Source organism: Megalobrama amblycephala, linkage group LG19, assembly GCF_018812025.1.
Source record: "Megalobrama amblycephala isolate DHTTF-2021 linkage group LG19, ASM1881202v1, whole genome shotgun sequence".
NCBI lineage: Eukaryota > Metazoa > Chordata > Actinopteri > Cypriniformes > Xenocyprididae > Megalobrama > Megalobrama amblycephala.
In genome coordinates, this window is record NC_063062.1 from 22,014,973 (window position 1) to 22,042,307 (window position 27,335).

General features: G+C 38.2%; 1 protein-coding gene across 1 annotated transcript in view; it reads left to right on the forward strand.

Annotated features, from left to right (window-relative positions):
• LOC125253992 (voltage-dependent calcium channel subunit alpha-2/delta-1) overlaps positions 1–27,335 on the forward strand; it is a 149,185-nt gene that overhangs the window by 103,509 nt on the left and 18,341 nt on the right. The window contains 16 exon segments of the mRNA XM_048168298.1: positions 18–89; positions 3,743–3,814; positions 3,899–3,960; positions 4,067–4,143; positions 5,303–5,311; positions 14,415–14,423; positions 15,992–16,052; positions 16,363–16,460; positions 18,593–18,674; positions 19,207–19,269; positions 24,380–24,483; positions 25,016–25,102; positions 26,482–26,549; positions 26,737–26,775; positions 26,883–26,954; positions 27,076–27,228. Coding sequence (XP_048024255.1) covers positions 18–89; positions 3,743–3,814; positions 3,899–3,960; positions 4,067–4,143; positions 5,303–5,311; positions 14,415–14,423; positions 15,992–16,052; positions 16,363–16,460; positions 18,593–18,674; positions 19,207–19,269; positions 24,380–24,483; positions 25,016–25,102; positions 26,482–26,549; positions 26,737–26,775; positions 26,883–26,954; positions 27,076–27,228 — 1,128 coding nt within the window.

Sequence of the window (27,335 nt, forward strand, 5' to 3'; positions counted from 1 at the left end):
TTGGTTCTCCTCTTTAGAACCCCAAATTCCAGGAACCTGTTACACTGGATTTTCTGGATGCAGAGCTGGAAAATGACATTAAAGTCCAGGTATGGCACAACACACACATGCAAACACACAATGACAGATTTCACCATTATTGTTTTATCGCTATATTGATGAAGCACCTGAGAGGTTTTGATTTAAAGGGATAGTTCACCCAAAAATGAAAATTTGATGTTTATCTGCTTACCCCCAGAGCATCCAAGATGTAGGCAACTTTGTTTCTTCAGTAGAACACAAATGATGATTTTTAACTCCAACCGTTGCCGTCTGTCAGTCAAATAATGCTAGTGGATGGGAACTTCTACAATAAGAGTAAATAAAACTTGCTTAGACAAGTCCAAATTAAACCCTGCAGCTCGTGACGACACATTGATGTCCTAAGACATGAAACGATCGGTTTGTGCGAGAAACCGAACAGTATTTATATCATTTTTTACCTCTAATACACCACTATGTCCAACGGCATTCATCACTCGATTCGTTTGGTCTGATTGCGCTCTGACAACGGCAGTGATGTCTCGCTCTCATTGAAGTATATGCGCGAGACATCACTGCCATTGTCAGAGCGCAATCAGACCAAACGAATCGAGTGATGAATGCCGTTGGACATAGTGGTGTATTAGAGGTAAAAAATGATATAAATACTGTTCGGTTTCTCGCACAAATTGATCGTTTCGTGTCTTAGGACATCAATGTGTCGTCACGAGCCACAGGGTTTAATTTGGATTTGTCTGTCGTGTTTTATTTACTCTTATAGTCCAAGTTCCCGCTGACTTGCATTATACCACTGACAGACGGCAACGGTTGCAGTTAAAAATCATCATTTGTGTTCTACTGAAGAAACAAAGACACCTACATCTTGGATTGGCTGGGGGTAAGCAGATAAACATCAAATTTTCATTTTTGGGTGAACTATCCCTTTAAAGGATTAGTTCACTTTAAAATGAAAATTACACCATGATTTACTCACCCTCAAGCCATCCTAGGTATATATGACTTTCTTCTTTCAGACGAATACAATCAGAGTTATATTAATAATCACCTGATGCTTCTAAACTTTATAATAGCAGTGCATGGAAACCACTTGTTTAAACTCAAAAAAGTGCAACCATCCATCATAAACATACTCCACATGGCTCCGGGGGGTAAATAAAGGCCTTCTGAATTGATGCGTTTGTGTAAGAAAAATATCCATATTTAAAGGTGCAATATGTAAGAATTTTGCAGTAAAATATCCAAAAACCACTAGGCAAGTGTTATATATTTTGTTCACTTGAGTACTTACAATATCCCAAATGTTTGCAACTATTTGTAAATCGTGAGAAAATTGCGATTTTAACCAAGTCTTCGGGACGTGTGAGGAGCTTGTCAGTTGCGTCATACCCGCGTTACCCTAAAGCCGAGTTCAGACTGCACGATTTTAGCCCCGATTTTGGCTTGCCGATAGGTTTTGAGAAATCGCCGACAAATGGCCGAAATCACAGGCAAATCGGTGCTCGTTCACGTGAGTGACAATCACGCAGTGCGAATGAGCAAAGACGCAATCTGAGAGAATCACCGACGCCCGTGAGATATTTGGCATGCTAAATATCTGGACCTGTCTGCGATTCAAAATGCTTCTGTGTGAAAGTGTTCTGACTGAAAACTACATCGGCGATGACCGACAGCCAATGAGAGAGCAAGATACAGAGCAGCGGGGAGTTCGGGGAGGAGTTATAGACCACACAATCTTTGTTCCTCGCGTCTCCCCAACCATTTCCTCCTCCATATTCTTCTTTTCTTTTTCTTGTTTTCGCTGCAAATCAGCGCACAGGCAATTCGTATTGCAAGCTTCTTGCAGGCTACCATTTTTAATAATAATCCCAGTCTCACGTGAGATCTCCGGTCTTGCACGCGTGATGTCGCGTTGTTTCCTTGTCACATCTCGCGTGTGTTTGGTTGTGAAACGTAGTTTGCGTGCCAGACAGAGTTGTCGGCGATTCTTCCTATTGTAAAGTCATGCAGTGTGAAACCTTCTGTCGCCGATCCAAAGTGCAGTTTGAACACATCAGCGACTGAATGCTGGCCAAGATAGTCATGCAGTGTGAAAAGAACAGTGACCCAACTACTTTGAAAATCGTGCAGTCTGAACTAGGCTTAAGTTTCTGATTTTATTTTGTAGAAATCATGGAGACACCAAAGACGCTTTAATATTTACATGTTTTAATAGGCAAGGGAACAACTGTTTGGAAATATTTATAGACAGAAAACGAATTATTGATATAGCTCAACACGTTTAGTCTTATGGTTTAAATCTAATTTTCTTGATTTTTTGCGAGTACCATGCTTTACCATGCCTCAGAGAAAAACACTATTTTGTGAAGTAGCTAACATAGCATAATCAGATGCAGCTTTATTTTTAGTAACAGTAATACAGCATTTTCTCCATCATACAATAAACGTTTTATTGTAACGTTTTAAAGTGAATTGCATGTCATTTATCAACACAAGCCATCCAGCATTTAATGATATTATAAAATCGATCTTTCTTACTGCAGTGTGCAACAAGTGTCTCACAGCAGCCACCGAGCGAACGCACAGAGTAACGTTATAACATAATTTTCAACACACTCAAATGTATCTAATATAATAAACAGAGCTGTGTTACCTCATATTCATGACCGGAAAAGCAGAAGTGGTCCCGGCGACAGTAGCATAATAAAAGTTCCGCTGCTCTTGAGGCGTGTGTTGCGCAATCGCTCCAGCGGCCTCGTTCAGCTCCCACAACACTCGGTCCTGCTCTGCTTCATACTACACTAATGTTAATAATCGCATCCATGAACATGATTTCTTCCCGAGTCCTATCCCAATTTTTTTCCACCGTCCGTTGAGGTGGAGACCACATGTCCCAAGATTACGCACTCAAACTTGCCGTCATCAAGCTACGCCTTTGTTTTGAATAGGCCTCTAGCGACCTCTAGCGGACAGAAAATATTATATATTGCACCTTTAACAAGTTATAAAATAAAATATCTAGCTTCCAGACCACCCTCCCTATTCAACTTACGAATAAAGTGTAATGCCTCTCGCAGTTCAAAACAGTTTTTCTACGTCCTACGCCTTCCGTATTCAACTTATGAAACAAGTTTCTTTTCATAAGTTGAATACGGAAGGCGTGAACTAATTAAGAGAACTGATCCTTTAATGCACAAACTCTTACAGTATGGTGTTTACAAATGTGCTGATTTGTAAGTTATAATAGAATAGAATAGAATAGAATAGAATAGAATATTGCTTGTATGAGTTTCTTGAAGAACTGTTTAAACCATTTCAGTTACAAAACATGTTGAAAACCCCTTTTGCTCATGGGATGCATATTTAGCATAGATAGTAGGGATTTATGTGAGTAGCTGACATTAAGCCTGACCACACAAGTCAAAGACCATTTTTTTACACAAAATGAAATGTATTTGCAGATGAAAATGTACATTAGGATTCAGTGAGCTCAAGGAAATATGGCTCTGTAATTCCTTTACAAAAACATGCCAATATTTTTGACTTTATCAGTTTTTGGACACTACTATGATAGTAAATTGGCAACGGGAGACACCTCTGTGATTCATATACCATGGTATTCCTTTAAATGTACCATGTAAATACCGGAGTATATGAATATGGTGTTGTCATATTAACACATATCTTCTGATCTCTCTCTCAGATACGGACTTTGATGATTGACAGAGACCCTGGGGAGAAAACGATCGAAACGCTTGTGAAATCTCAAGATGAGGTGTGTAGATCTTTTATAATTCTTCTTCTGCACCTTATTTTGTCCATGTTTTTGGTTTGTTTATAACTTTTATTCCAATATCAGAGATACATTGATCGAGGAATCAGGACATACACCTGGGCACCGGTTAACGGGACAGACTACAGGTCTGAGTTGTGGCATTACCTATGCAAAGTGTTTCGTAACTCCCTTAAGTATTTGTATGTATAAAACACGTTGTCTTTTTCTTCTCTGTGTGTGGGTGTTCTGCAGCCTGGCCTTGGTCTTGCCTGAATACAGTCTGCATTACATCGAGGCAAACCTGGGGAACACTATAAAACAAGCCATGTGTGAGTACCGCCTGTTTTACCGCCCAGAACACACAAACCAGCTCCCCACGTTGAGCAAACACACTATCATTTACTAAAAAGATCAGATAGAGCCTTCGGCATGCAAAGCTATTGTTTTATGAAATAGCTGAGACTGCTTGCAAATATTTTTCATCGGCTCGCAAGAGAGGTCTGCCTGTTTGTGTGTGTGTGTGTGTGAGTGTGACCTCGATTGTCAGGGCTGCTCTCTGTATTAAACTGAGGTCCAGCTGGTCTCCACCCATCCTGAGCAGTGTAGCCAGGCGTTTGATCTGACTCTCCCCAGCACACAGGGGCCCCGACTGGGAAGAGAGACTGCAAACGCTCCCTCCCCTCTGGACATGTGCTGCTGAGGTCCAGATCTGCACACATACACAGACGCTCAGCTCATTTGGAGTAATATTCCAGGTTAAGCTCTATCGATAGCATGTGGCTTGCTGTCAATTTAGCAAAGAAAATGACTTCAACTTGTACCTCGATGCCCCATAGACTTCTATTTCTGTATAGTTTTTTGTTTGCATTATAAACCCAGGTACACGTCAAACTTATTTTCAGTGGTAATTGACAGATGCCGTCGATAAAGCTTAACTTGCACTTAAGCCAGAACATTCCTTAAAGGAACAGGTCACCCAGAAATGAAAATTGCCATTATTTACTGACTCTTGAGTGGTTACAAACCTGTATACTGATTTTTTTTTCTTTTTTTCTGGAAAACGTAAAAGGAGAAGTTTTACGTTGCTTCTTTTGATATAACAAAAGTTCATATTTCATACAAAAAATGATTATACTATTATATGTAGTTTATATGTCTCCTGCACTATATTACATGTCTTTTGAAGCCTTATGAACAGACCAAAGTCATTATAGTCATGCTAATCAGTGAGGTGGATTTGAGAACCAGATCAGATTGATTCTTAAACTGGTTCATGAAAAGAACTGGATCAAAAGAATGATTTGTTTCCATTTCACATCTCAGGATTTTGAGTAAATAATGACTATTTTTCCTCTTTGGGTGAACTATTTATTTAAAACAATGGAGATATACATTACCAGACACATTTATTCTATGTAAATGGACATGTGCAAAACTAAGTCTTTCTTCAATCTCTCCTTTCTTTTCCTTTCCATCTTTAAATGACAGCACAATGGGGCAAGTACTATTTGTCTGTCTATCTTTTACAGTTCTTTCTCTGTATGTTCTCCTGAGCTTACCTGTCTTTATTTACATTACTTACGTTTATATATTCATTTATTTATGCATGATTTTAAGGTTTTCTATGCCTAACTCATTTGTTTGTTTAGGTATCTTATTTTTTTATGCATGGTCTGTGCAACATCAGTTGATTAATCGCTGACAGTGTTTGGTGCTTGTCTAAACATTTGTGTGCAGTTAGATATGTAAAAATAAATAAAAGATTCCAATTTTTATTACCCATGCAAATATAAACCACCACAAATTGCTAGAGTATTCTTGTTGACTTCCAGGTCGTTTATATGTGGTTGCTAAGTTTTTCTGAGCAGCGTTGTTTTTACTATTATAGTATGTATACATATTTGGAAGTTTTTGTTTGTTTATTTGTTTGTTTGTTTTATATTTTAATTTTTGTTTGTTTTAGTAATGTTTATGTACTTTTGTCATTTTTATAAGATCATTAGTATTTCTTTTTAGCTTTAATTTTAAAATATTTTTCTTTTTATTTTAGTTTTAGTCATTTTAGTATTTCGGATAGTTGCCATTATAACATTATCATTTTTATTTATTTAACTTTAAATTTTTTATCTAATATTTATCTTTATTTGGCTTTATTTCAGTTACCAAAATTGATTTTTAATAGTTTTAGTTTTACTCTTTCCCCGCCATTGACGGAAATTTCCGGCAATCCGTGTTTTCATTGTTATAAGGTAGGGGTCGCTATTATGCATCTTCTGAAAGAGTACAGAATCTTGAAATGTCCTGTTCACACAGCAAATTACAGTAGCGTCTTGAATACTATATGAGAATACCCGTATTCTCTTACCGGTAACCATAGCGACAGTGACCAAAGTAATATCAACGATGGTGACGTCCACAAAACTGAAAAGTCTTATGAATTTTGACACGACAAGAGTCCAAGCCGTGAGTTCATCCCTCAAATCTTCATTAACCGTCAGCAGCCTTTATATCTTGACAGAAAGTAGAGCAAGAATTTCCCAGAATCCTGAAAATGTATGAGTGTGAGTTTGATTAAATAATGCAGTTGTCACTCCCGTAAATAACCAAACTTTGTGTGAATGTAACTGTATTAAAGTTAAACCCTCAAGTTGTTCCAAACCTGTATTAATTTCAATTCTTCTGCTGAACACAAAAGAAGATATTTTGAAGAATATGGGTAACCAAACAGTTGATGGACCCCACTGACTTCCATAGTATGGAAAAAAAAATACTACGAAAGTCAATTGCTATGTTTACATCCAAAGTTGCAAATTTAACTTGTGTGCAAATTTGGAATATCGCATAAAACATTTGTGAATAAAGCATCCAGTGAGTCGAAAAGAGCAAAACGGTCACTTCCCGATAAACTGCAGTTAAATATCACTAAGAAAAATGGAAGTTGCTGCAGTAGAAGCCACTGTATATAATCATTTTTGTATAAAATAAATGTCTTGCGCCTCAGCACACAGACAAAACACAATAAACGCTGATCCCAGGTGTTTGTGAACGCAATCGCTTCTGGGAGGGAACTATACTGAACCACTTTAACGGCAGGCTTTGCTCAGGCATTACAGAATGACCAAAACAGCATATCAGATGCTGTGCAACGAGATCTGTCCGCTGGTTGGCCCAGTCTTTTGTGCATTACAACACTAGTTCTGAGTGGTTCTTTGCATGCTATGCGGTTGCTAGGTGGTTTCCAGGGTATTGCTATGCATTACAAGGGTATTCTGAGTAGTTGCTAGGTCATTGCTAAATTGTTGTACTTGGGTGGTTACATCTCTATGATATTCTGGTCCCTAGATATGGTCCAGGTCCCTTCTTCAATGTATATCTATGAGATAATCACAAGCCCAATTTCTTTTAAAAAAATAGCACACTTTTCCTCAACAAGCCACAAGATTTGATGTTCATTCAGGTCTGTGGCACGAAGGATTGTGATATATATTATGAGTTTTACTCTTGCAACACTGCACAGGGGCCATGCAGAAGGAACATGCCAGAACGCAGAACTCTGAGCCAGAAGCTTTTTTCTCCTTCTCACTGTTCATCAGCATCATTGTTTTAGCTTAAAATTGCTTTGTAAGATCACACAGCTTTAACTTTAGTCACTACAAGCAAGAAAGCCAACAAAGGAAATTTTAGCTTGTGAAACAATGAGTAAAGCAGGTTTTAAAGACTGGAAGGGGCCACAGAAGGTCATTTTGTGGCTTGTAAGCAGTAGCTTTCAGCTACTTGAGGCACCAGCGGTCACAGGAATTTGATGTTTTGTACGCAAGTTATAATTGTGCTTCTAATTTATTATGTGCGAGCGTGTTTGGGTGTGTGTTAACGTGCTAAAACTGATATTTCTGTATCCTGGAGTGTGCTACCGCAATTATGTGTGAGTATGTGGTATCTCTTTCTTTCTCTTCCTCCTCTTATTCCCTTTCTCTCCATTTCTTGTCGTAAAGGATCCTGGCACAGGTTTACAGGCTCGTAAAGAGGCAGGTCCATATGGTTATTGAGAAAGGGGAAAGAGGCAGCGGCGCAGAGGTCAGGTCTTTGCGGTGGTCTTCAGAGTGCTCCTGGATACCTTAGGAGTCCAACTCTGCGCTCTGGGAGCTCCACGGGGCTTGTATGACCAAAGCCGAAAGCTGAATGTAAACTTCAGACAGGCAGAACGAGAGAAGTGTGGCTTTTGGGAGCCGTGTAGAGCAAATAATGAGAAGAACAGGTGAACGTGGAGTTCTCTCAAGGGACGTGTCCTTACGGCTGGTCGTAACCGAAACCTGTGATGATGGACTCGGCTGCTTGGATCGCAGACCCTGGACTAGACTGGATCTTACAAGTTCTGGATGTTTGGGCTTGATTAGCCTCACATGTGTTTGTCGCCAAGTACCCAGAAAGTGTTTGTTGGAGATCAGGGTTGTGTTAGTTTGAGAAGAAAAGAATCTGAAATGGTGCTAATTATATTGATGGCGAATTTAGAGCAGATGTGAAGCCTTTAACTCATTGACACATTGACAGAAGCTTCAAACACCCATATGCAAACAAAAAAGGGTCTAACACCACTCTGTTTTGACATATGCAGACATGCAGACCCTATTATGTTGGCCTCACTGTCATCAGCAGATGAAACCCGTGTCATTGTTTTTTTCCTGATTAGAAGCTCTGCTAATGGCAATAATGAGAGTAGAGCTGATGATGGCTTATGTATACATGCAGATGACATGGCCTACCTAAAGGCCTTTGCACACTGAGTCTGAAATTTTCGCATGCGTTTTTTCGTATTCGTAAAACGAAAAATTCGTCACGCACAGAGACCTTGCACACTGAGTCCGATGTGTATTAATGAATGCGTTGCGAAAAAAATCGCAAAACAATACAAAATGAAGTCTTCAAGCAGTGAGCATGATTTACTTGTTCTCTCTCTCCTTATAAAAAATATTGGGTCCATCCAATTTCGAGATTGCATAGAGAGAAAGGAGAATTCAGCTGCATGATTATCCCGAGCGTTTCAAAGTTTACTTCAGCATGTCAGTGGCTCAGTTTGATGCTTTGCTACTGGCACAATCTGTCTTTATATTCGGTCTCTTTGTATTCCTCACATTGTTTGTCATTCAGTGCTGCTGTTTTGTGCTGTAGGCAACGTGGATCAACTTGTCAGATGGCATTCTGGATTTTTGCGTTCGCGTACGGTGGCTCTGAATTGTCAAAACGTCTCTCAAAATGCGTGCCACGGATGCGAAAAACACAGAAAATTGAACCTGATCTGAATATTTTTTTGACGGACGAAAGTTTCAGAGGTGCAGTGTGCAAAGGTGATTGACATAACGTGAGGTCGAATTTATTTTTTAACGTGCGAAAATTTTGCATGCAAATTTCGGACTCAGTGTGCAAAGGCCTTAACTCTTGATTGTATTTCTGACCCCCTTGCTGCTAGTCAGATTCATTGTATGATGACCAGTTTTAATTATAGTATTATTTATAAACTTTTGCAGCATTTATTATTTGGAATTTCACTTTTTTTATATATATTTTCAGTTTTTATTTTAATTTAAAGTACCTATAAAGGCAATTCTGAGATTTGTTTCTAAACACATTATAAATGTTAGAAATGTATAGCTGGAGCACATTACAAAGACTTTGAACTGAATTGAACTTTGAACTGAACTTTGTAGTACTGAATTGTGGAGTTTGACCATTGAAGGTTTGTTGTTGTTGTTGTTGTTGTTGTTGTTTTTATTTTTTTTATCATTTCTGTGTTTTGGGCAGGCCTAAAATCAAAACAAGGGTTGTAGGGGTTGCAGTAAATTGCTACTCAGTTGCCAAATTGCTACTCAGAACTAGCCCAGTCGTGTTTTGTGGGGTAGGGGGTGTAAAAATCGTGTTATGGGGGGTAAAATCTGCGTTTTTTTGCTGGGTTCCCCTGGTAAAATTTGTATTCCAGGTGCTAAATATCATGTTATTTGGGGTCGCTTCAACCCACGGACATGAAAAACAACCTGTGGAAATAGTGTAAATGTAGCCAAATCTACGGGAAAACCACTGACTTGGCAACACAGGGCAGTATGTGCCCACCAATGAGTGTAAGTTGCCTTGTGTTAAAATTATAGTAGGTAGTCCACAGGCAGCAGCTCTACCGCGAGTGGGCGTGGTTTCAGCGCAGACAGCGAACACACCCCCAGTGTTTGAGAGCAGAGAATACTGCTCATTTTTTCAAGTTTTTTTTTTTTTTTTTAATTTTCTTGGCAGTATTTTTTTTTATCATTCAAATTTGGCTGGGTGGTTAATAACACATTTTCCTGTGGTGTGACAAACTTTATATTTTATTTATTTTCATTTTATTCATTTAATTTTATTTTTATTTTTTTATTAAATATTTTTGTTGTTTTTTTAGGTAACAATAACACTGATGTTGACTCAACATTGAAATGCAGTAACTGTCCAGTCACTTCCAGATATTCTGTGCTGTCGTTTCCAAGTTTAGGGTTAGGATTAGTTACTTGTCTGTTGCCACAGTTTCTCTGTAGTTGGCCATGCGCGCTATTTGAGCAAAGTTAACGCAAGTTGATAATAAAATTAAAAGTACTATCTGATCATCCTCCATAATGCGGTCGCTATTTACATCTCATATCATCTGTAATCTCTTGCGTGACAAAGGCAACGACTGACACATTTGTATTACATTCCAAAGAACTCTGTTATCAGCCCCACAGTGGAAAATGAAACCACCCCAGATAGCAAGCAATGAGCGAAATAATGTTAAATCAATGTTAATGTGTCAATGTTAACCACATTGAATCAATATCACTTTTGCACCCTCAATTAATGTTGAAAAAATGTTGAAATTTCAACAAAAAATCAATGGTAATGGCATTGAATCAGTGTTTGCACTCTTAGAAAATGAAACACAACTACAACTGACTTAAAGCTACACAGCCTGAAATCAACTGAAATAATAGAAGACAATAAATCTCTCAAGATCTCAGCAGAAGTTCTTTTTGAGAATTAACACAGATTTAGATGTTGATGTTTTATTGAAAATGTTTGGTCACCATTTTGGTGGTCAGTGTTTCCTTTAGTTGGGCAGTTTGACTCTTGGCTTTTTGTGTGAGTTTGTGGTCTTTGTAACAGTGTTAGCCAAAACACATTATTTGTTGCAACCAGAAACAAAATGATCAATTGATATAGTTTTCATCATCATAAAGCAAAATCATTTACTAATTGTGCTCCTGACCAAAAGTGTATATTTGTTTTTAATAGGTTACGTTCACTAATACTTTCTTGCTACAGATCACATGTTCTGAAAGTGCATTTATTTTTTATTTATTTTTATTTTTTTTTAGACACACGGACATCAAGAATCAGCATATGAATCTCAACAATGGTGACATGCTTCATGCAGCAATGCATGCTGGGAGTTATGAGTTGTATACTATGGTGGCTCCCAGCATGCATTGCGGCATGAAGGATGTCACCATTGTTGAGATTCATATGCTGATTCTTGATGTCTGTGTGTGTCAAAAAAAAATTCCGTAATGTATTTAGAGTCAGAATATGATCTGAAGAAAGTATTATTGGTGAATATACTATTTTTTGCTAACAAATAACCACTTTTGGTCAGGAACAAGGTTAATAAACTACTCTGCTTTGTGAGGCAAAAAAACTATATCATTTGATCATTTTGTTTCTGGTTTCTTTGCAACAAATGATGTGTTTTGGTTAAAGGTACAGGTTGTAGGACCTGCCACTAGAGGGCGCACTACCAAAACAATAACAATCGCGTGGTTTGATGACGCTAAGAAGGTGCGTGGAATGATGGGATTTGTTGTCTTCTACCCAACCGCTGATGGCCATCACTCAGACGGAAAGATAAATCATGGATTTAACGGATGAGGTAAAGTTTTATAAATGTTGTGTTTGATGTCGTAGTAAATTATCAAATTAATTGATTACTGTTTAGTCAGATGATATGAAAACGATTACCACTTGTTCAACAAATATATACACTCGTGTACATTCAAACACAATAATTGGGCATACATAGCAAACGCGAGTTCAACGATTTGCGCGAGTAGATTACATACAAAGTCAATAAAAAGATGCGATCAGACTATGGATCAGACGCGTCCTCGCGCGGGTCTAGAGACGCGATGCCCCGCGTTTGGCGTGTATGCCTCATAATACTAATCGTGTTGATCGTTATAATGGCATACGTTTTCTGTAAAGATACGAATCAAAACAACTCACCTGTCGAGTAAAACACCAGCGAGATCGGCATCTCTTTCTAGGTGAAGTTTGTCGCGAAGCTCTCTCCATCTAGAAAATGCGACACCGATATTGATCCTCACTCTTTCTCTCCTCTTGTCCCAAACTCTTCTTGGGTCGTTTCGTTGGCCCGTACGCTTACGTTTATGGGAGCTGTCCTTGTCGACAGAACCAGCGGCAGATGGTAAACAGTAATTATGTTCCATAAATAAGTAACACAATCCACCATAAAACGTGCAAGAAGTAAATAAGGAACTGCTTGAAGCAAGCTAGTGGTTTGCTGGACGCTAGACACTACTTCCGCATTTGTCCACGACACTGTTGTCATGTGGTTTCTACGTCAGTAAAGGCGGTAACAAAGGGTAACTGACGTCATTGACAGGCAACTGCACTGCCCCGTGTCACTGTTTAGAATGGGAATTTTCTCATGATTTACAAGTAGTTGAAAACATTAGAGATATTGTTAGTAATCAGCTGGACAAAATATATAACAGTAGCCTAGTAGTTTTTGGATATTTTACTGCGAATATCTTACAAATTGTACCTTTAACACCATTACAAAGAACAAAAACTCAGACAAAAAGCCAAGAGTCAAACTGCCCAACTAAAGGAAACACTGACCACCAAAATGGTGACCAAACATTTTCAATAAAACATCAACATCTAAACCTCTGTTAATTCTCAAAAAAATCTTCTGCTGAGATCTTGAGAGATTTATTGGGTTCTTTTATTTTGTGTGGCTTTAAGTCAGTTGTAGTTGTGTTTCATTTTCTGAGAGTGCAAACATGATGTTGAACCAATGGCACATTACAACTGATTCAATGCCATTACCATTGATTTTTTTTTTGTTGAAATTTCAACATTTTTTCAACATTAATTGAGGGTGCAAAAGTGATATTGATTCAATGAGGTTAACATTGACACATTAACATTGATTTAACATTATTTCGATCATTGCTTGCTATCTGGGACACCAATATCGTCTGGAGCAGCACAGAATGGAACGCTTAAGCAACGAGAACAGTTTGGCCCAAAGGTGGTGTGATGCAAGGGTGTGCTGGGTGGTTGCTAGGGCGTTGCTATGAAATTTCTGAGCTCTAAGTGGTTTTAAACACATATCTATGCAGTTGTAAGGGTGTTCTAGGTGATTGTTAGGGCATTAGAGTCTGGGTGGTTGCTTAGTAGGAGTCAAAAGAGGGTTCTTCAGATCTGGCCTTGGAGGTCCACTGTCCCGCAGAGTGCTCCAACCCATATCAAAATCACCTGCCTATAATAGCTTTTTAATAATCCTGAAGATCTTGATTTGCTTGTTCAGATGTGTTTGATTAGGGTTGGGTTTAAACTCTGCAGGACAGTGGACCTCCAGGGCCAGATTTGATGCAAATAAAGGAATAATCCTGGCTATAAAATCCTTTTCAATGAGCCGCATTTGAAGCTGTTTTAAATTAGCCAGAATATGCACACATTAACTGTAGTAAATTCAGTAATGCATGGCATCTCATGGGTTTAGTAAAAGTATGTAAATTGGATCTAGCACTACTTTTTTAATTATACTTGCTTATTTTGGCTCTTCGTATTAGATTTTACAACTTTCTGAAGTAATTGCCACAAACATCAGCCAAGTACACAAAGCTGTGTACACAGCAAGTTATCAGTTCCCAACAGTATATTAAAACATAATTAGATGCATCTGAACATTTTGAGCAACTGTCTTGAGTTGTTTTGTTTGTAACATAAAAAATATGGTTAATCCTTTGTATGGCTTGGTGAAAGTGCAGTCCGGAAATTTTTAGACAGCAACTTCTGTATGCTGAGATGGTCTGGTTCTGTTTTGGTTTGTGTGATGATATACTGGCTCACATCAATGACTGATTGCGTGTGCACCTTTGATGTACAAAGAGAGTTTGATGTGACTTCACCAAACACTGGCTGACCTTTTTTTTTGCTGATCGTGAAAAATGCATGCCAATTTGTTCAACCATCTTGTCATTTGATGTATTCATCAAGCGTCAGAATTATTTTACCATGTCTGCCAAACTTTCCGCTCACTCCTCTCGTAACTCTCTGTGTTGAATGGAAAGGACTGTCTGCATCCATTTCTTCACGTCTGTAATCTCAAACTCACATCTTTGTTGTATGTCCAGTCTTTGGCTTAATCTGAAACCACCATGTTCCATGTGCATGTTTTATGCGAAATGCTGTTTTCAGAGTATCCGGTTTACAATGTTGGACATCTTTTGGGACTATGATGGACTGTGGTAACTTTGTCTTTCTCTTTGTCTTCTGATTGGTTGGATTTTCACCACAGGGAACAAGGGCAAGTACTGCACCCTCCTCTTCTAAGATCTTCACGATTTATTACATTTGTCAGTTGTATCATTTTATTTTCAGTGTCATTCGCATGCATCTTTTCCTGCTTTTTTCCCCAGAGTAGTCATGTCATGCATGTATGCATGCAATTAAAATAATCTGTCACTTCTCATGAGCGCATTTCATATCACATACAATTTTTTTAATAAACATTACATTCATTTTGCATGTTGTTAATTTTATAATTTCTCTTTTACAGTTTCTCCCATAAAATGTTTTCTGTCAAATCAACTGATATGGGTTTTTGCAATGGCCAATGCTAATACTGATAACTAGAGATTGGCATGCTGAATGATATATTTGATATCTCCCAACAAAATCTTAAACCATCCTAAGATTGTTTGATGTTCATTGGTGGTCTCCCAGGCTGGTCTATTGGCTGGTTTTAGAGGATTTTTTGTCTTTTTTCAGCTCTGGATGCCAGCTAGACCAGCTGAAGACCAGCTTGGCCATGCCACAAGACCATATAAACCAGTTTAGCCTGGTTTATGCATGTATTACAATGAAATTAACATTTTGTTATTCCATATTAATTTGAATTTCCCTTTTGTAGTCTATGCCAATCTAAACTCAGAATGGCCACACTGTAAAAAAAAAATCCCCATAAAATTTACGGTAAAAAAAAACGCGGCTGTGGTTGCCAGAGCTTTACCGTAAAAAATATGGTAGCAATGTTTTAGGTTTTACGGGACAGCTGTCTATTTTACAGTTCAAAACCGTATAATTTAAAGGTTTATATTGTAATAATTATGGTTCATAACTGTTTATTTTACACACTGTAAAAAAAAATGTTACATTTACGGTAAAAAAAAAAAGTATTTCATTAACTGATATGTTAATTTACCAACCTATTGAATGACTAATATCTGTTTTGTACTTTTGTAATACACTGACAACCACCATTAACAGTGGTGATGAGAGTCACATGATGAATCAAATATCATCACAAGGACAAAACTAATATATAGAAGGTGCACACAGTATCATTCACAAAAACACTAAACACCGTCATGGTAACACACATGAAATTGTAAAAATTCCATAAACATTAATTTAACAACATTAGAATTAACATAAAACCCTAATGTACATAACTTATTTGAAAAAAGCTGAGAAGAAACTTTCAGCGAAAATACTTCAAATGTAAAGTGTCACGCAGGGAATTGTGGGAATGTCAATTTACGTTTTTTCACTGTAAATCATACAATGACATTATTTTTCACTTCCAAAAACTGTAAATTTAATGGTATTTTACTGTAAAAATACATGAAATGTACCATTAGATCTATTACAGTTATTCACCATATATAGTACGGAAACTTTCTTTAAACCAATTAACTGTTTTTCACCATAGCATTTTTTGTTTTGTTTTTTACCGTTAAAATCACGGCCATTTTTTGCAGTGCATATATTGTATGATACATTGCTCTATCACTCCTATCATTTTATAGTTTTGAATATTTTTAATATCATCTGTCTAAACACATCTTTCTCTCTATCTCTACCTCTCTATAGTCTCTGAGACCATGCAGCAGGAGAAATTTGAGGAATATGGGTACACCTTTATTGCACCCAGGTAACACACACACACACACACACACACACACATATATACACAGAGCAAAAATGGCAGACCTCCCACAGGGTTTAGTCGTGACAGGTTTATATGGGCTGTATCTAGACTCTATTGGTCTTTGAAGGCCTGTAAATTCACACCTTCAGACCCACACTTCACTCCCCTTAACAATGGATCCCACAGACACGGCAGCAGCAAAAAATATTTGGTCTCAACTTCACGCTACTTAAATGAACAGGCCTCGTCGTAGTCATCAAACTATTGTTTTTTCTGTGAAAAAAAAAAAGTTTTTTTTTTTATTTATTTTCAGGGAATACTGCAAGGACCTGAAAGTCTCATCCAACAACACCCAGTTCCTGATGGACTTCAATGATTACATTGATAGAAAAACACCAAATGATCCTATGTGTGAGTGCAAACTCTTTATAGAACACATTTATACATCTGAGAGGGTGAGCTGTGAGTATATACTGTGTGGGACATATAGTACATAGACATAGTATTTAGGTATTGTATATACACAGAGCACACTGCAATCTATCTATTGATCTATCTAAAGCAAAAAATACAATTTTACAAAAAAAAAGATCAAAACTGCATTTTCTGCTGTTTAATTTTACATAGTACTCTATATAATTTTCACATACTTAAAAAAAAAAAAAAACTGTAATTAGTATACAGTGTGTAGTGCAGTATGACATCCCTCAGTGAACTCTCATTGGTTCATAGTTAAATGTGTATGTGTTTTATGAGTCATTTTTGCAGTGACTTTAAACCAACTGGATATTTTATCTAATGTGAAGACATCTAAGTTTCAAATACTTTTTTGGACCGCTGTATTACACTACCTTTTGCATATAGAAACCACTGCGGTCATTATTGAATACATGATGTAATGAAATTAGAGGTGAGAGGACTCCGATTACTTTCTTGTAGTCGCTGAGTCAGGTTGATTCCCGCTCAAGTGATGTCAGCGTGTGTGGCGGTCCCGCTGTCTGAGAAGGTGACCCCTGCCAGCACTCTGTTTAATCAGCCTGTAATTGATTAGTCTGCTCTGTAATGACTCCACTGTTGTCATCCTAATGTTCATACCCGTGATGACTCACTGTGTTTTCTGTAAAGAGATGCTATCGCTGCAGCACTCACACGCGAACACACCCAAAGATGTTTGCTAGCTTTTTGATTACTCAGAAAGGCATTACATTTTTTTAAAAGAAAATGAAATAGGTAGAGATATATATACACCGATCAAGCATAACATTATGACCACCTTCCTAATATTGTGTTGGTCCCCCTTTTGCTGCCAAAACAGCCCTGACCCATCGAGGCATGGACTCCACTAGACCCCTGAAGGTGTGCTGTGGTATCTGGCACCAAGATATTAGCAGCAGATTCTTTAAGTCCTGTAAGTTGCGAGGTGGGATCAGACTTGTTTGTTCAGCACATCCTACAGATGCTGGATTGGATTCAGATCTGGGGAATTTGGAGGCCAAGTCAACACCTCAAACTCATTGTTGTGCTCCTCAAACCATTCCTGAACCATTTTTGCTTTTTGGCAGAGCGCATTATCCTGCTGAAAGAGGCCACAGTCACTAGGGAATACCGTTTCCATGAAAGGGTGTACATGGTCTGCAACAATGCTTAGGTAGGTGGTACGTGTCAAAGTAACATCCACATGGATGGCAGGACCCAAGGTTTCCCAGCAGAACATTGCACAAAACATCACACTGCCTTTGCCGGCTTGCCTTCTTCCCGTAGTGCGTCCTGGTGCCATGTGTTCCCCAGGTAAGCGACGCACACGGACCCAGCCATCCACGTGATGCAAAAGAAAACGTGATTCATCAGACCAAGCCACCTTCTTCCATTGCTCCCTGGTCCAGTTCTGATGCTCACGTGCCCACTGTTGGCGCTTTCAGCGGTGGACAGGGGTCAGCATGGGCACCCTGACTGGTCTGCGGCTATGTAGCCCCATACGCAAAAAACTGCGATGCACTGTGTATTCTGACACCATTCTATCAGAACCGGCATTAACTTCTTGAGCAATCTGAGGTACAGTTCTGTTGGATCGGACCACACTGGCCAGCCTTCGCTCCCCATGTGCATCAATGAGCCTTGGCCGCCCATGACCCTGTCGCTGGTTCCTTCCAAGAGAGCTGCAGTTTTGGATATGCTCTGACCCAGTCAGCTAGTCATCACAATTTGGTCCTTGTCAAACTCACTCAAATCCTTACGCTTGCCCATTTTTCCTGCTTCTAACACATCAACTTTGAGGACAAAATGTTCACTTGCTGCCTAATATATTCCACCCACTAACAGGTGCCTTGATGAAGAGATAATCAGTGTTATTCACTTCATCTGTCAGTGGTCATAATGTTAAATGTTATGCCTGATCAGTGTGTGCGTTCAAAGCTCAAACCAGTCGACTAGTAGACCATATTCTGGGTCAATGGAGTTTGAACAAGGAAAATCCTGTTTTCCCTGACGTAATCCAAAACTATCAACTATAAAGACTTTCCTTTCTCTCTGTCTGTATTTGTCAGGTAATGCCACTCTTGTAAACCGGTTGCTGTTGGACGCCGGTCTCACGGCGGACCTCGTCAAAGTCTGGAAGGAGCAGAGTGTGTAAGTTTAGGACAAAACACACACATGGAACAACATAAAACATTCATCCATGTCTTTCAAGTGTAATCCATGACCGTTTTCAAGTACAAAGATCTCAAGTGAAGACAGAGAGACGCCTTTATATAACTGCTGAACACAAAGCTCTATTTAAAGTCCTGTCATGAATAAGAATGCTGTCTTATTCTCAAAAGCAAACTCGAGTCTAGCAATTATAACCAGGATTAAAGAACCCGACCATCTGGGAGTCCAGAACCAAATACGCATTGCATATGACACATGTCATAATAGTGTTTTCAATTAAACAAATGGTGTTTCAATTAAATGTTTACACTAAAGAATGACCTAAATATTACATTGTTTTCTATTTGTTTGAATTTGAGGCTGAATGTGTTTTTGATACTTGGAATGTCCTTGAAGTAATTTAATTTAATGCTATGAATACCTAAATAAAACACTCACCGGTGTATGTTTGTGGTCTCCGAAAATTCTAAACTAAACATAGCTGATGTCTTCTTCTTTTTTTTATCATTAGAGATGGAGTTTTGGCCCGCTTTGTGGCTACAGATGGAGGCATTACACGTGTGTATCCTAAAAGGTAAGTTCCATTCACAGTTGTGTGAAATATGTGCACCTCCATCCCCATGTGTGCATGTGTGTGTTAGAGATGCTAAATTCTTTACGATCTTTCCTCTGTCGGCAATCCCCGCAGGGGTCTGCGGTTGAGACCGAAAGAAAGAGTGAAAAGGCATGTTTCAGAGGATGTTTCTGGTACAGAGTGACTCTTTTGAGATTTCTTATGGGAGCCATGTGCAGCTCTCACTCTCTCTCCTGTCTTTATTAGCTTAAATCTATAACATTGAGTGCTTGAGTTCATAAACTTAGTCTGGTGGTGTAAAACAGCAGGACAGTGTTAAAGAAGCTACAGCAGTGCATTTATTCACAGTTCAAATTTACTCACCTTGAAACACAAATGACTTGTTTTCTTTGTCTTTTTTGGGGCTTCACAGCACCAATTACTGTCCACGATGTACATACAGCTAATCATATTCTTTTGTGTTTCATAGGGGGGAAATACATTGTTTTGACTGACATGTCTGAGATTTTCTAGGCCACTCACACTCATTTCATTATTTTATTTTATTAATTTATTTTATTTTATTATTCATACTTATAGTAGAGATTAATATCCACACATTGCTTCCTTTATAACTTTATAGATGCTTTACCCTAGAGTTCATAAAGAGAGTCCAATTGACTTAAAGGGTTAGTTCACTCAAAAATGAAAATTCTGTCATTAATTACTCACCCTCATGTCATTCCACACCTGTAAGACCTTCGCACATCTTCGGAACACAAATTAAGATTTTTTTGATAAAATCCAATGGCTCAGTGAGGCCTGCATTGACAGCAAGTTCATTTAGACTTTCAAACGCCCAGAAAGCTACTAAAGATATATTTAAAACAGTTCATGTGACTACAGTGGATCAACCTTAATGTTATGAATTGACAAGAATGCTTTTTGTGCACCAAAAAAAACAAAATACGACTTTATTCAACAATATCCAGTGATGGGTGATTTCAAGACACTGCTTCATGAAGCTTCGAAGCTTTATGAATCTTTTGTTTCAAATCAGTAGTTTGGAGCATGTATCAAACTGCCAAAGTCACATGGTTTCAACAAACGAGGCTTTGTTACGTCATAAGTTTTTCGAAATTTCAATGGTTCACGTGACTTTGGCAGTGCTCTGAACCACTGATTCGAAACAAAAGATCCATAAAGCTTCGAAGCTTCATGAAGCAGTGTTTTGAAATCGCCCTTAACTAGATATTGTTGAATAAAGTCGTTTTTTTTTTGTTTGTTTGGTTTTTTTTGGCACACAAAAAGTATTCTCATTGCTTCATAACATTAAGGTTGAACCACTGCAGTCACATGAACTGTTTTAAATATGTCTTTAGTAGCTTTCTGGGCATTTGAAAGTCTAAATTAACTTGCTGTCAATTCAGATCTCACTGAGCCATCGGATTTTATCAAAAATATCTTAATTTGTGTTCTGAAGATGAACAAAGGTCTTACGGGTGTAGAACAACATGAGGGTGAGTAATTGAATTGAATATACTTTATTGTCCCATTTCTGGGAAATTCATCTTGGACAACCATGATGTAGCCAGTACAACATTAAACTCACATAAACAATACAAACATAATAAATTACTAATAACCACAAGACAGATAAAACAACAATACCCTACCTGTTCTTTAATTTAAGCAATTCCCTATTAAATAGTTTGACTGCAGTTGGCACAAAAGAATTTTTGTAGCAATTTGATTTGCACATCAAAATCCTCAGTCGTCTCCCAGAGGGTAACATCTTAAAATCCTCATGTAAAATGTATCTGATCAGCAACAATTTTCTTAGCTTGTCTTAGAATAGATGTCTCATACAGCTCCTGTATAGATCGTTTCTCGTCACACCCAACAATTTTTAGAGCAGTGTGTACAAGTCGTACAAGTTTTGATTTTGATTGGACAGTCATGTTTCCATACCATGCTGTTATTCCATATCTCACAAACAGACTGATAAAACAAAAATAAAATCTTCTGATTTACCCCAAATATTTCTAACCTTCGTAAAAAATATAGACTTTGCTGCAATCTAGAACACAGACTATCGATGTGGGAGGACCAACATAATGAACTGTAAATATAAACGCCCAAGTATTTATATGATGAAACCTGTTCAATAATATTTCCATGCATTATTACAGGGCTATGGTCCCCCACAGATCTGGGGTCGAAGATCATTTCAACAGTCTTTTTTCCATTTAAAATCAAGGAATTATCATCACACCATCCAACAAACCTCGAAACTTCATCAAAATACAGCAGAGGTGTGCTGTTCCTGTACAATAAACTCAATATTGCTGTATCATCTGAGAATTTGATTAAAAAGTTGTTATCCTGACATGACACACACTCATTAGTATATAACATAAACAAGATGGGTGAACTAACACAACCTTGCGGGGGCCCCTATATTAGTATTTTTGACCTCTGAATAAGAGTTGTTAATCCTGACCCGTTGTGTACGGTTTGTTAAAAAAAGAGTAAAACCGCTTAATACAAAAGGGGTTCATGTTCAACTCTGTCAGCTTCCTAATCAATATCTTAGATTGGAGTGTATTAAATGCCGAACTAAAATCTATAAATAGTAAACATGCATATTCTTGAGTATCTTCTAAATGTCTATTCACCAAGTGAGTGATACAATTAATGGCATCTTCGGTGCCCCGTCCGGCCTTAAAAGCGAACTGAAATGGGTCAAGGGCTGATTTAACCTCATCCTTTAAAACATTTACTTCAAATTTTTCAAAACATTTCATAACCTTTGAAGTCAAAGCCACAAGTCTAAAATCACAGCTCTCAACTGGACAATTTTTCTTGGGAACTGGCATAATTATAGATTTTTCCACAAGGAAGGGATGCTATGCAAATACTGAAAAATCACATGGTCCTAAGTATTCAGACCCTTTGCTGTGACACTCATATATTTAACTCAGGTGCTGTCCATTTCTTCTGATCATCCTTGAGATGGTTCTACACCTTCATTTGAGTCCAGCTGTGTTGGATTATACTGATTGGACTTGATTAGGAAAGCCACACACCTGTCTATATAAGACCTTACAGCTCACAGTGCATGTCAGAGCAAATGAGAATCATGAGGTCAAAGGAACTGCCTGAAGAGCTCAGAGACAGAATTGTGGCAAGGCACAGATCTGGCCAAGGTTACAAAAAAATTCTGCTGCACTTAAGGTTCCTAAGAGCACAGTGGCCTCCATAATCCTTAAATGGAAGATGTTTGGAACGACCAGAGCTCTTCCTAGAGTTGGCTGTCCGGCCAAACTGAGCTATCGGGGGAGAAGAGCCTTGGTGAGAGAGGTAAAGAAGAACCCAAAGATCACTGTGGCTGAGCTCCAGAGATGCAGTCGGGAGATGGGAGAAAGTTGTAGAAAGTCAACCATCACTGCAGCCCTCCACCAGTCGGGGCTTTATGGCAGAGTGGCCCGACAGAAGCCTCTCCTCAGTGCAAGACACATGAAATCCTGCATGGAGTTTGCTAAAAAACACCTGAAGGACTCCAAGATGGTGAGAAATAAGATTCTCTGGTCTGATGAGACCAAGATAGAACTTTTTGGCCTCAATTCTAAGCGGTATGTGTGGAGAAAACCAGACACTGCTCATCACCTGTCCAATACAGTCCCAACAGTGAAGCATGGTGGTGGCAGCATCATGCTGTGGGGGTGTTTTTCAGCTGCAGGGACAGGACGACTGGTTGCAATTGAGGGAAAGATGAATGCGGCCAAGTACAGGGATATCCTGGATGAAAACCTTCTCCAGAGTGCTCATGACCTCAGACTGGGCCGAAGGTTTACCTTCCAACAAGACAATGACCCTAAGCACACAGCTAAAATAACGAAGGAGTGGCTTCACAACAACTCTGTGACTGTTCTTGAATGGCCCAGCCAGAGCCCTGACTTAAACCCAATTGAGCATCTCTGGAGAGACTTAAAAATGGCTGTCCACCAATGTTTACCATCCAACCTGACAGAACTGGAGAGGATCTGCAAGGAGGAATGGCAGAGGATCCCCAAATCCAGGTGTGAAAAACTTGTTGCATCTTTCCCAAAAAGACTCCTGGCTGTATTAGATCAAAAGGGTGCTTCTACTAAATACTGAGCAAAGGGTCTGAATACTTAGGACCATGTGATATTTCGGGGTTTTTTTTAATAAATCTGCAAAAATGTCAACAATTCTGTGTTTTTCTGTCAATATGGGGTGCTGTGTGTACATTAATGAGGAAAGAAATGAGCTTAAATGATTTTAGCAAATGACTGCAATATAACAAAGAGTGAAAAATTTAAGGGGATCTGAATACTTTCTGTACCCACTGTATAATAGAATCCACATCAGCCATTTGCTCCAAAGGTGACTGAAACCTAAGAAAAAATTTGTTCAGATCATTTACTCTTTGCTCATCGTTACTAGTTATTAACCTTTTCCAGCTGGGTTCCATATTGGTTACTACTTTCATAGCATCCCATAATTTTCTGGAATCCCCCGAGTTAAAATTGTGTTCTATAATGTCTCTGTGTCTTTTCCTTGCCAACATAAACAGAGAATTTAATTCCTTTTGGACCAATTTTAATTAAATTTTATCTTGATTGATAAAAGCCAACTTCTTCCTATTTAGGCACTCCTTAACTTCCTTTGTTATACAACTTTTGTTATTAGGAAATACAGTTATAGTTTTCTTCTCAACAACTGTGCCCACACAAATTCCATGGAACAGTTCCCAATCGGTGTCTGTGGCTTTGTCCTTTTTAATTAATGACAGAATTTTCATTTTGGGTAAACTAACCCTTTAATATGGTGTGATTTATTTTATTTTATTTGTTTATTTTAAAATTTTTACCATTTGTGTATTAATTCTTAAATGATTTTATTAAACTGACAATAAGGATAATAACAGGGTGCCTTTTAATGAAAACCTCTCAATCCACCAAGTCATTCCCTTAATGCATTCATATAGGATTTTTGGGTTAGGCATTCATTAAGTTCACTAATCATTACATATTGTTCATCATTGAAATGATTGAATCTGCGTTTGAAATGCTTGGGTCTTCCTCTGCCTTTGTCTCTTTCTTAGTGCTGGGGAAGAATGGGGTGAAAACTCTGAGACCTATGACTCAAGTTTTTACAAAAGGAGTCTGGACAATGACATATATATCTTCACTGCCCCATACATCAACAGTAAGAAACACACACACACTTACAGTACACATCTCCTTTATAACTTTTGGAAAGATGCTCTCTTTGGCACTCTGCTTTACTAAGACAGCTGTTGATCTACTCGAAATGCACACCCACAGATCTCTTGCCAAGGTCGAGTAAGCTTATGTTACTGGGGGATTACCATTCAATGAGACTACCTCACTTTCACGCACGTGTGGTCTGCAGGACTAATACACACACGGTCGAGAAGCACCCATGTGCCAAGACGGAACCTCAGGGGAATGCCTGGTCCTTGTGTTTATGGGAGGTTTTACCATTTAAGCTAATGGTGAAAGCAGACTAAAACCCTTACAGATCTCTCTCAAACATTTGGATATCAGATGTAACATGTCTACCTTGGCAGGTGTTACCAGATGATTTGCATCAGCAGCATCTGGATACTAAAACCATGCTTTTTCAGATTAGTTAAATGAAACACAGGGTCAGTCCAACTTTTTTAGTAAATTAATTTTATTGTTCTGCATTTGTGTTATCTTTTCCCTTGATACAGAGAGCAGAGAGTCTGGTTATGAGTCTGGTATCCTTGTCAGTAAAGCAGTGGATTTGGACATTAATGGAGCAAAACTCAAACCTGCTGGTGAGCTCATAAAATTCAGTAACACTACCGTTCAAAAGTTTGGGGTCAATATTATTTTTTTATTTTATTATTTTGGTTTGTTTGTTTTTTTAAAGAAATTAATACTTTTATTTAACACATTAAATTGGTCAAACGTGACAATGTAACAAATTATTTATTTCAAAGTCCCTTTAAGACAAGTCATTTCACACGGCGGCCATCTTTGAAACGCCTCTCGGGCATGCAAGTGCAGCTCCTATCGCTTTGAATGGGGAACATCAAATTCTCCAAAGCTGTTTGTCAAGCTTTCGATTAAATTTCATATTCGAAATCAACAATGAAATCTAACATCTGTCTCATACATTTTTCTTTCTAAACGCTCGTATCATGACAAAAAACGGTATTTTCCAAGCTAATGCGCATGGGCAGTCCTAAGTGCGTGTATCTATAGGAAGCGTGCCTGACTGTTTCTATAGGAACCGGAGCTTTTAACGGCCGCTGCAGTGATGCGATGACTTTACCAATCGGCGATTGGATCTTATTCCGCCATATTGCGCGTTGCACTTTCTCCCATTCAAAACAATACGAGTGACACGTCTTGTGTTATTCTATAGTCTTTGTTTATATTTCAAATAAATGCTGTTGTTTTGACCTTTCTATTTATCAAAGAATCCCGAAAAAAAATGTATCCTGGTTTCCACAAAAATATTAAGCAGCAAAAACTTTCAACATTGATAATAATGTTTCTTAAGCAGCAAATCAGCATATTAGAATGATTTCTGAAGGATCATGTGACACTGAAGACTGGAGTAATGATGCTGAAATTTCAGCTTTGTAATCACAAAAATAAATAGCATTTTAAAATATATTAAAATAGAAAACACTTCATTTAAATTGTAATAATATCTCACAATATTACTGTTTTACTGTGTTTCTGACCAAATAAATGCAGCCATGGTGAGCATAAAGCAATTTGTCTGAAAAAAATAAATAAAAATCGTACAGCCCTAAAACATGTAAATGTTAGTGTGACTGCGAAAAGTCTGAGAAAATCTTATAACATTTTGTTTTAATAGATGTGTTTATCAAGGATGAGATTAAAAAGGTTTGTCATAAAACAAAACAAAACAGTAATGTCACCGGTATGTGGTTTTAACAAAACTGGTTATTTCTTGCAAAAATAATTTTGTTTTTGTTTTTATGATTCGTCACTGACGACAAGCAAATGTTATGACTAATGATTTGGTCATACTCTACATTTAATTAATTTCAGAGCTTTGTGCTCATCAACGTCTGACCCAGCTTCTTCTCATCATCTACATTTTATCATTTTTATTTCTTTTTTTATGAATAAGATTTCATCACAGATGACACAATGTGTGTTTTATGTTATCATACAGTGGTGGGAGTCAAACTCAACGTGTCAGCCTGGATGAACAGCTTCATAAACGCTACCACCAAGAAAAATGTAAGCAGAAATGACTCCACTTCCTTATCGGCACATGTGGAAGCTGTTTAGTCACAAATGCAGCCTCTCTAGATGCCCTGATATTGCTGTCTGAGAGCGGAGATGAATTGACTTGCTCCAATAATCGTTGTAAAAGGCTTGTTTCATGAATTCTCAGTTCTCTCCTCACATAATTTCCTCTCCACAGTGCAAGGATGAGATCTGCGGGTGCCTCAGGAATGATAAGGTAGGGCGCTGCCACCGACTGCTTCATGCTTCTCTGACCTCTGTAGTCACTTATCTGAAGCTGCTTTCACTCTCAGTTTCTGATGAATGGCTGTTTTTACTCCTCAGCAAGTGGACTGTGTGATTCTGGATGATGGCGGCTTTCTGCTCATGTCCAATCAGGATGAATATATCACACAGGTAGAATATATTTGCAAGGCTAATTTAGTCTTTTTGCTATTTTAACACCAGGTCCAGCAATACTGTATGCTAACAGTCACATAAAGGAGTCATTTTCATATATGTTCACTCTGATGTTCAGATAGGTCAGTTCTTTGGTGAAGTGGACCCTGTTCTGATGATCACTCTGGTCAACACCTCGCTGTTCTCCTTTAATAAAACCTACGACTACCAGTCCGTCTGTGACCCAGAAAGAGAAACTAAAGCTGCTGCAGGACTCCGTTCTGTATATGTGGTAAAGAAATTTATATTGTCAACTTCTTTAGAAAACCATCAATGTACTATAGGGTTTGTGGTGAACTTCTGAAATAAAGTGATTGTGATTGTGTGTCTGTATTAACG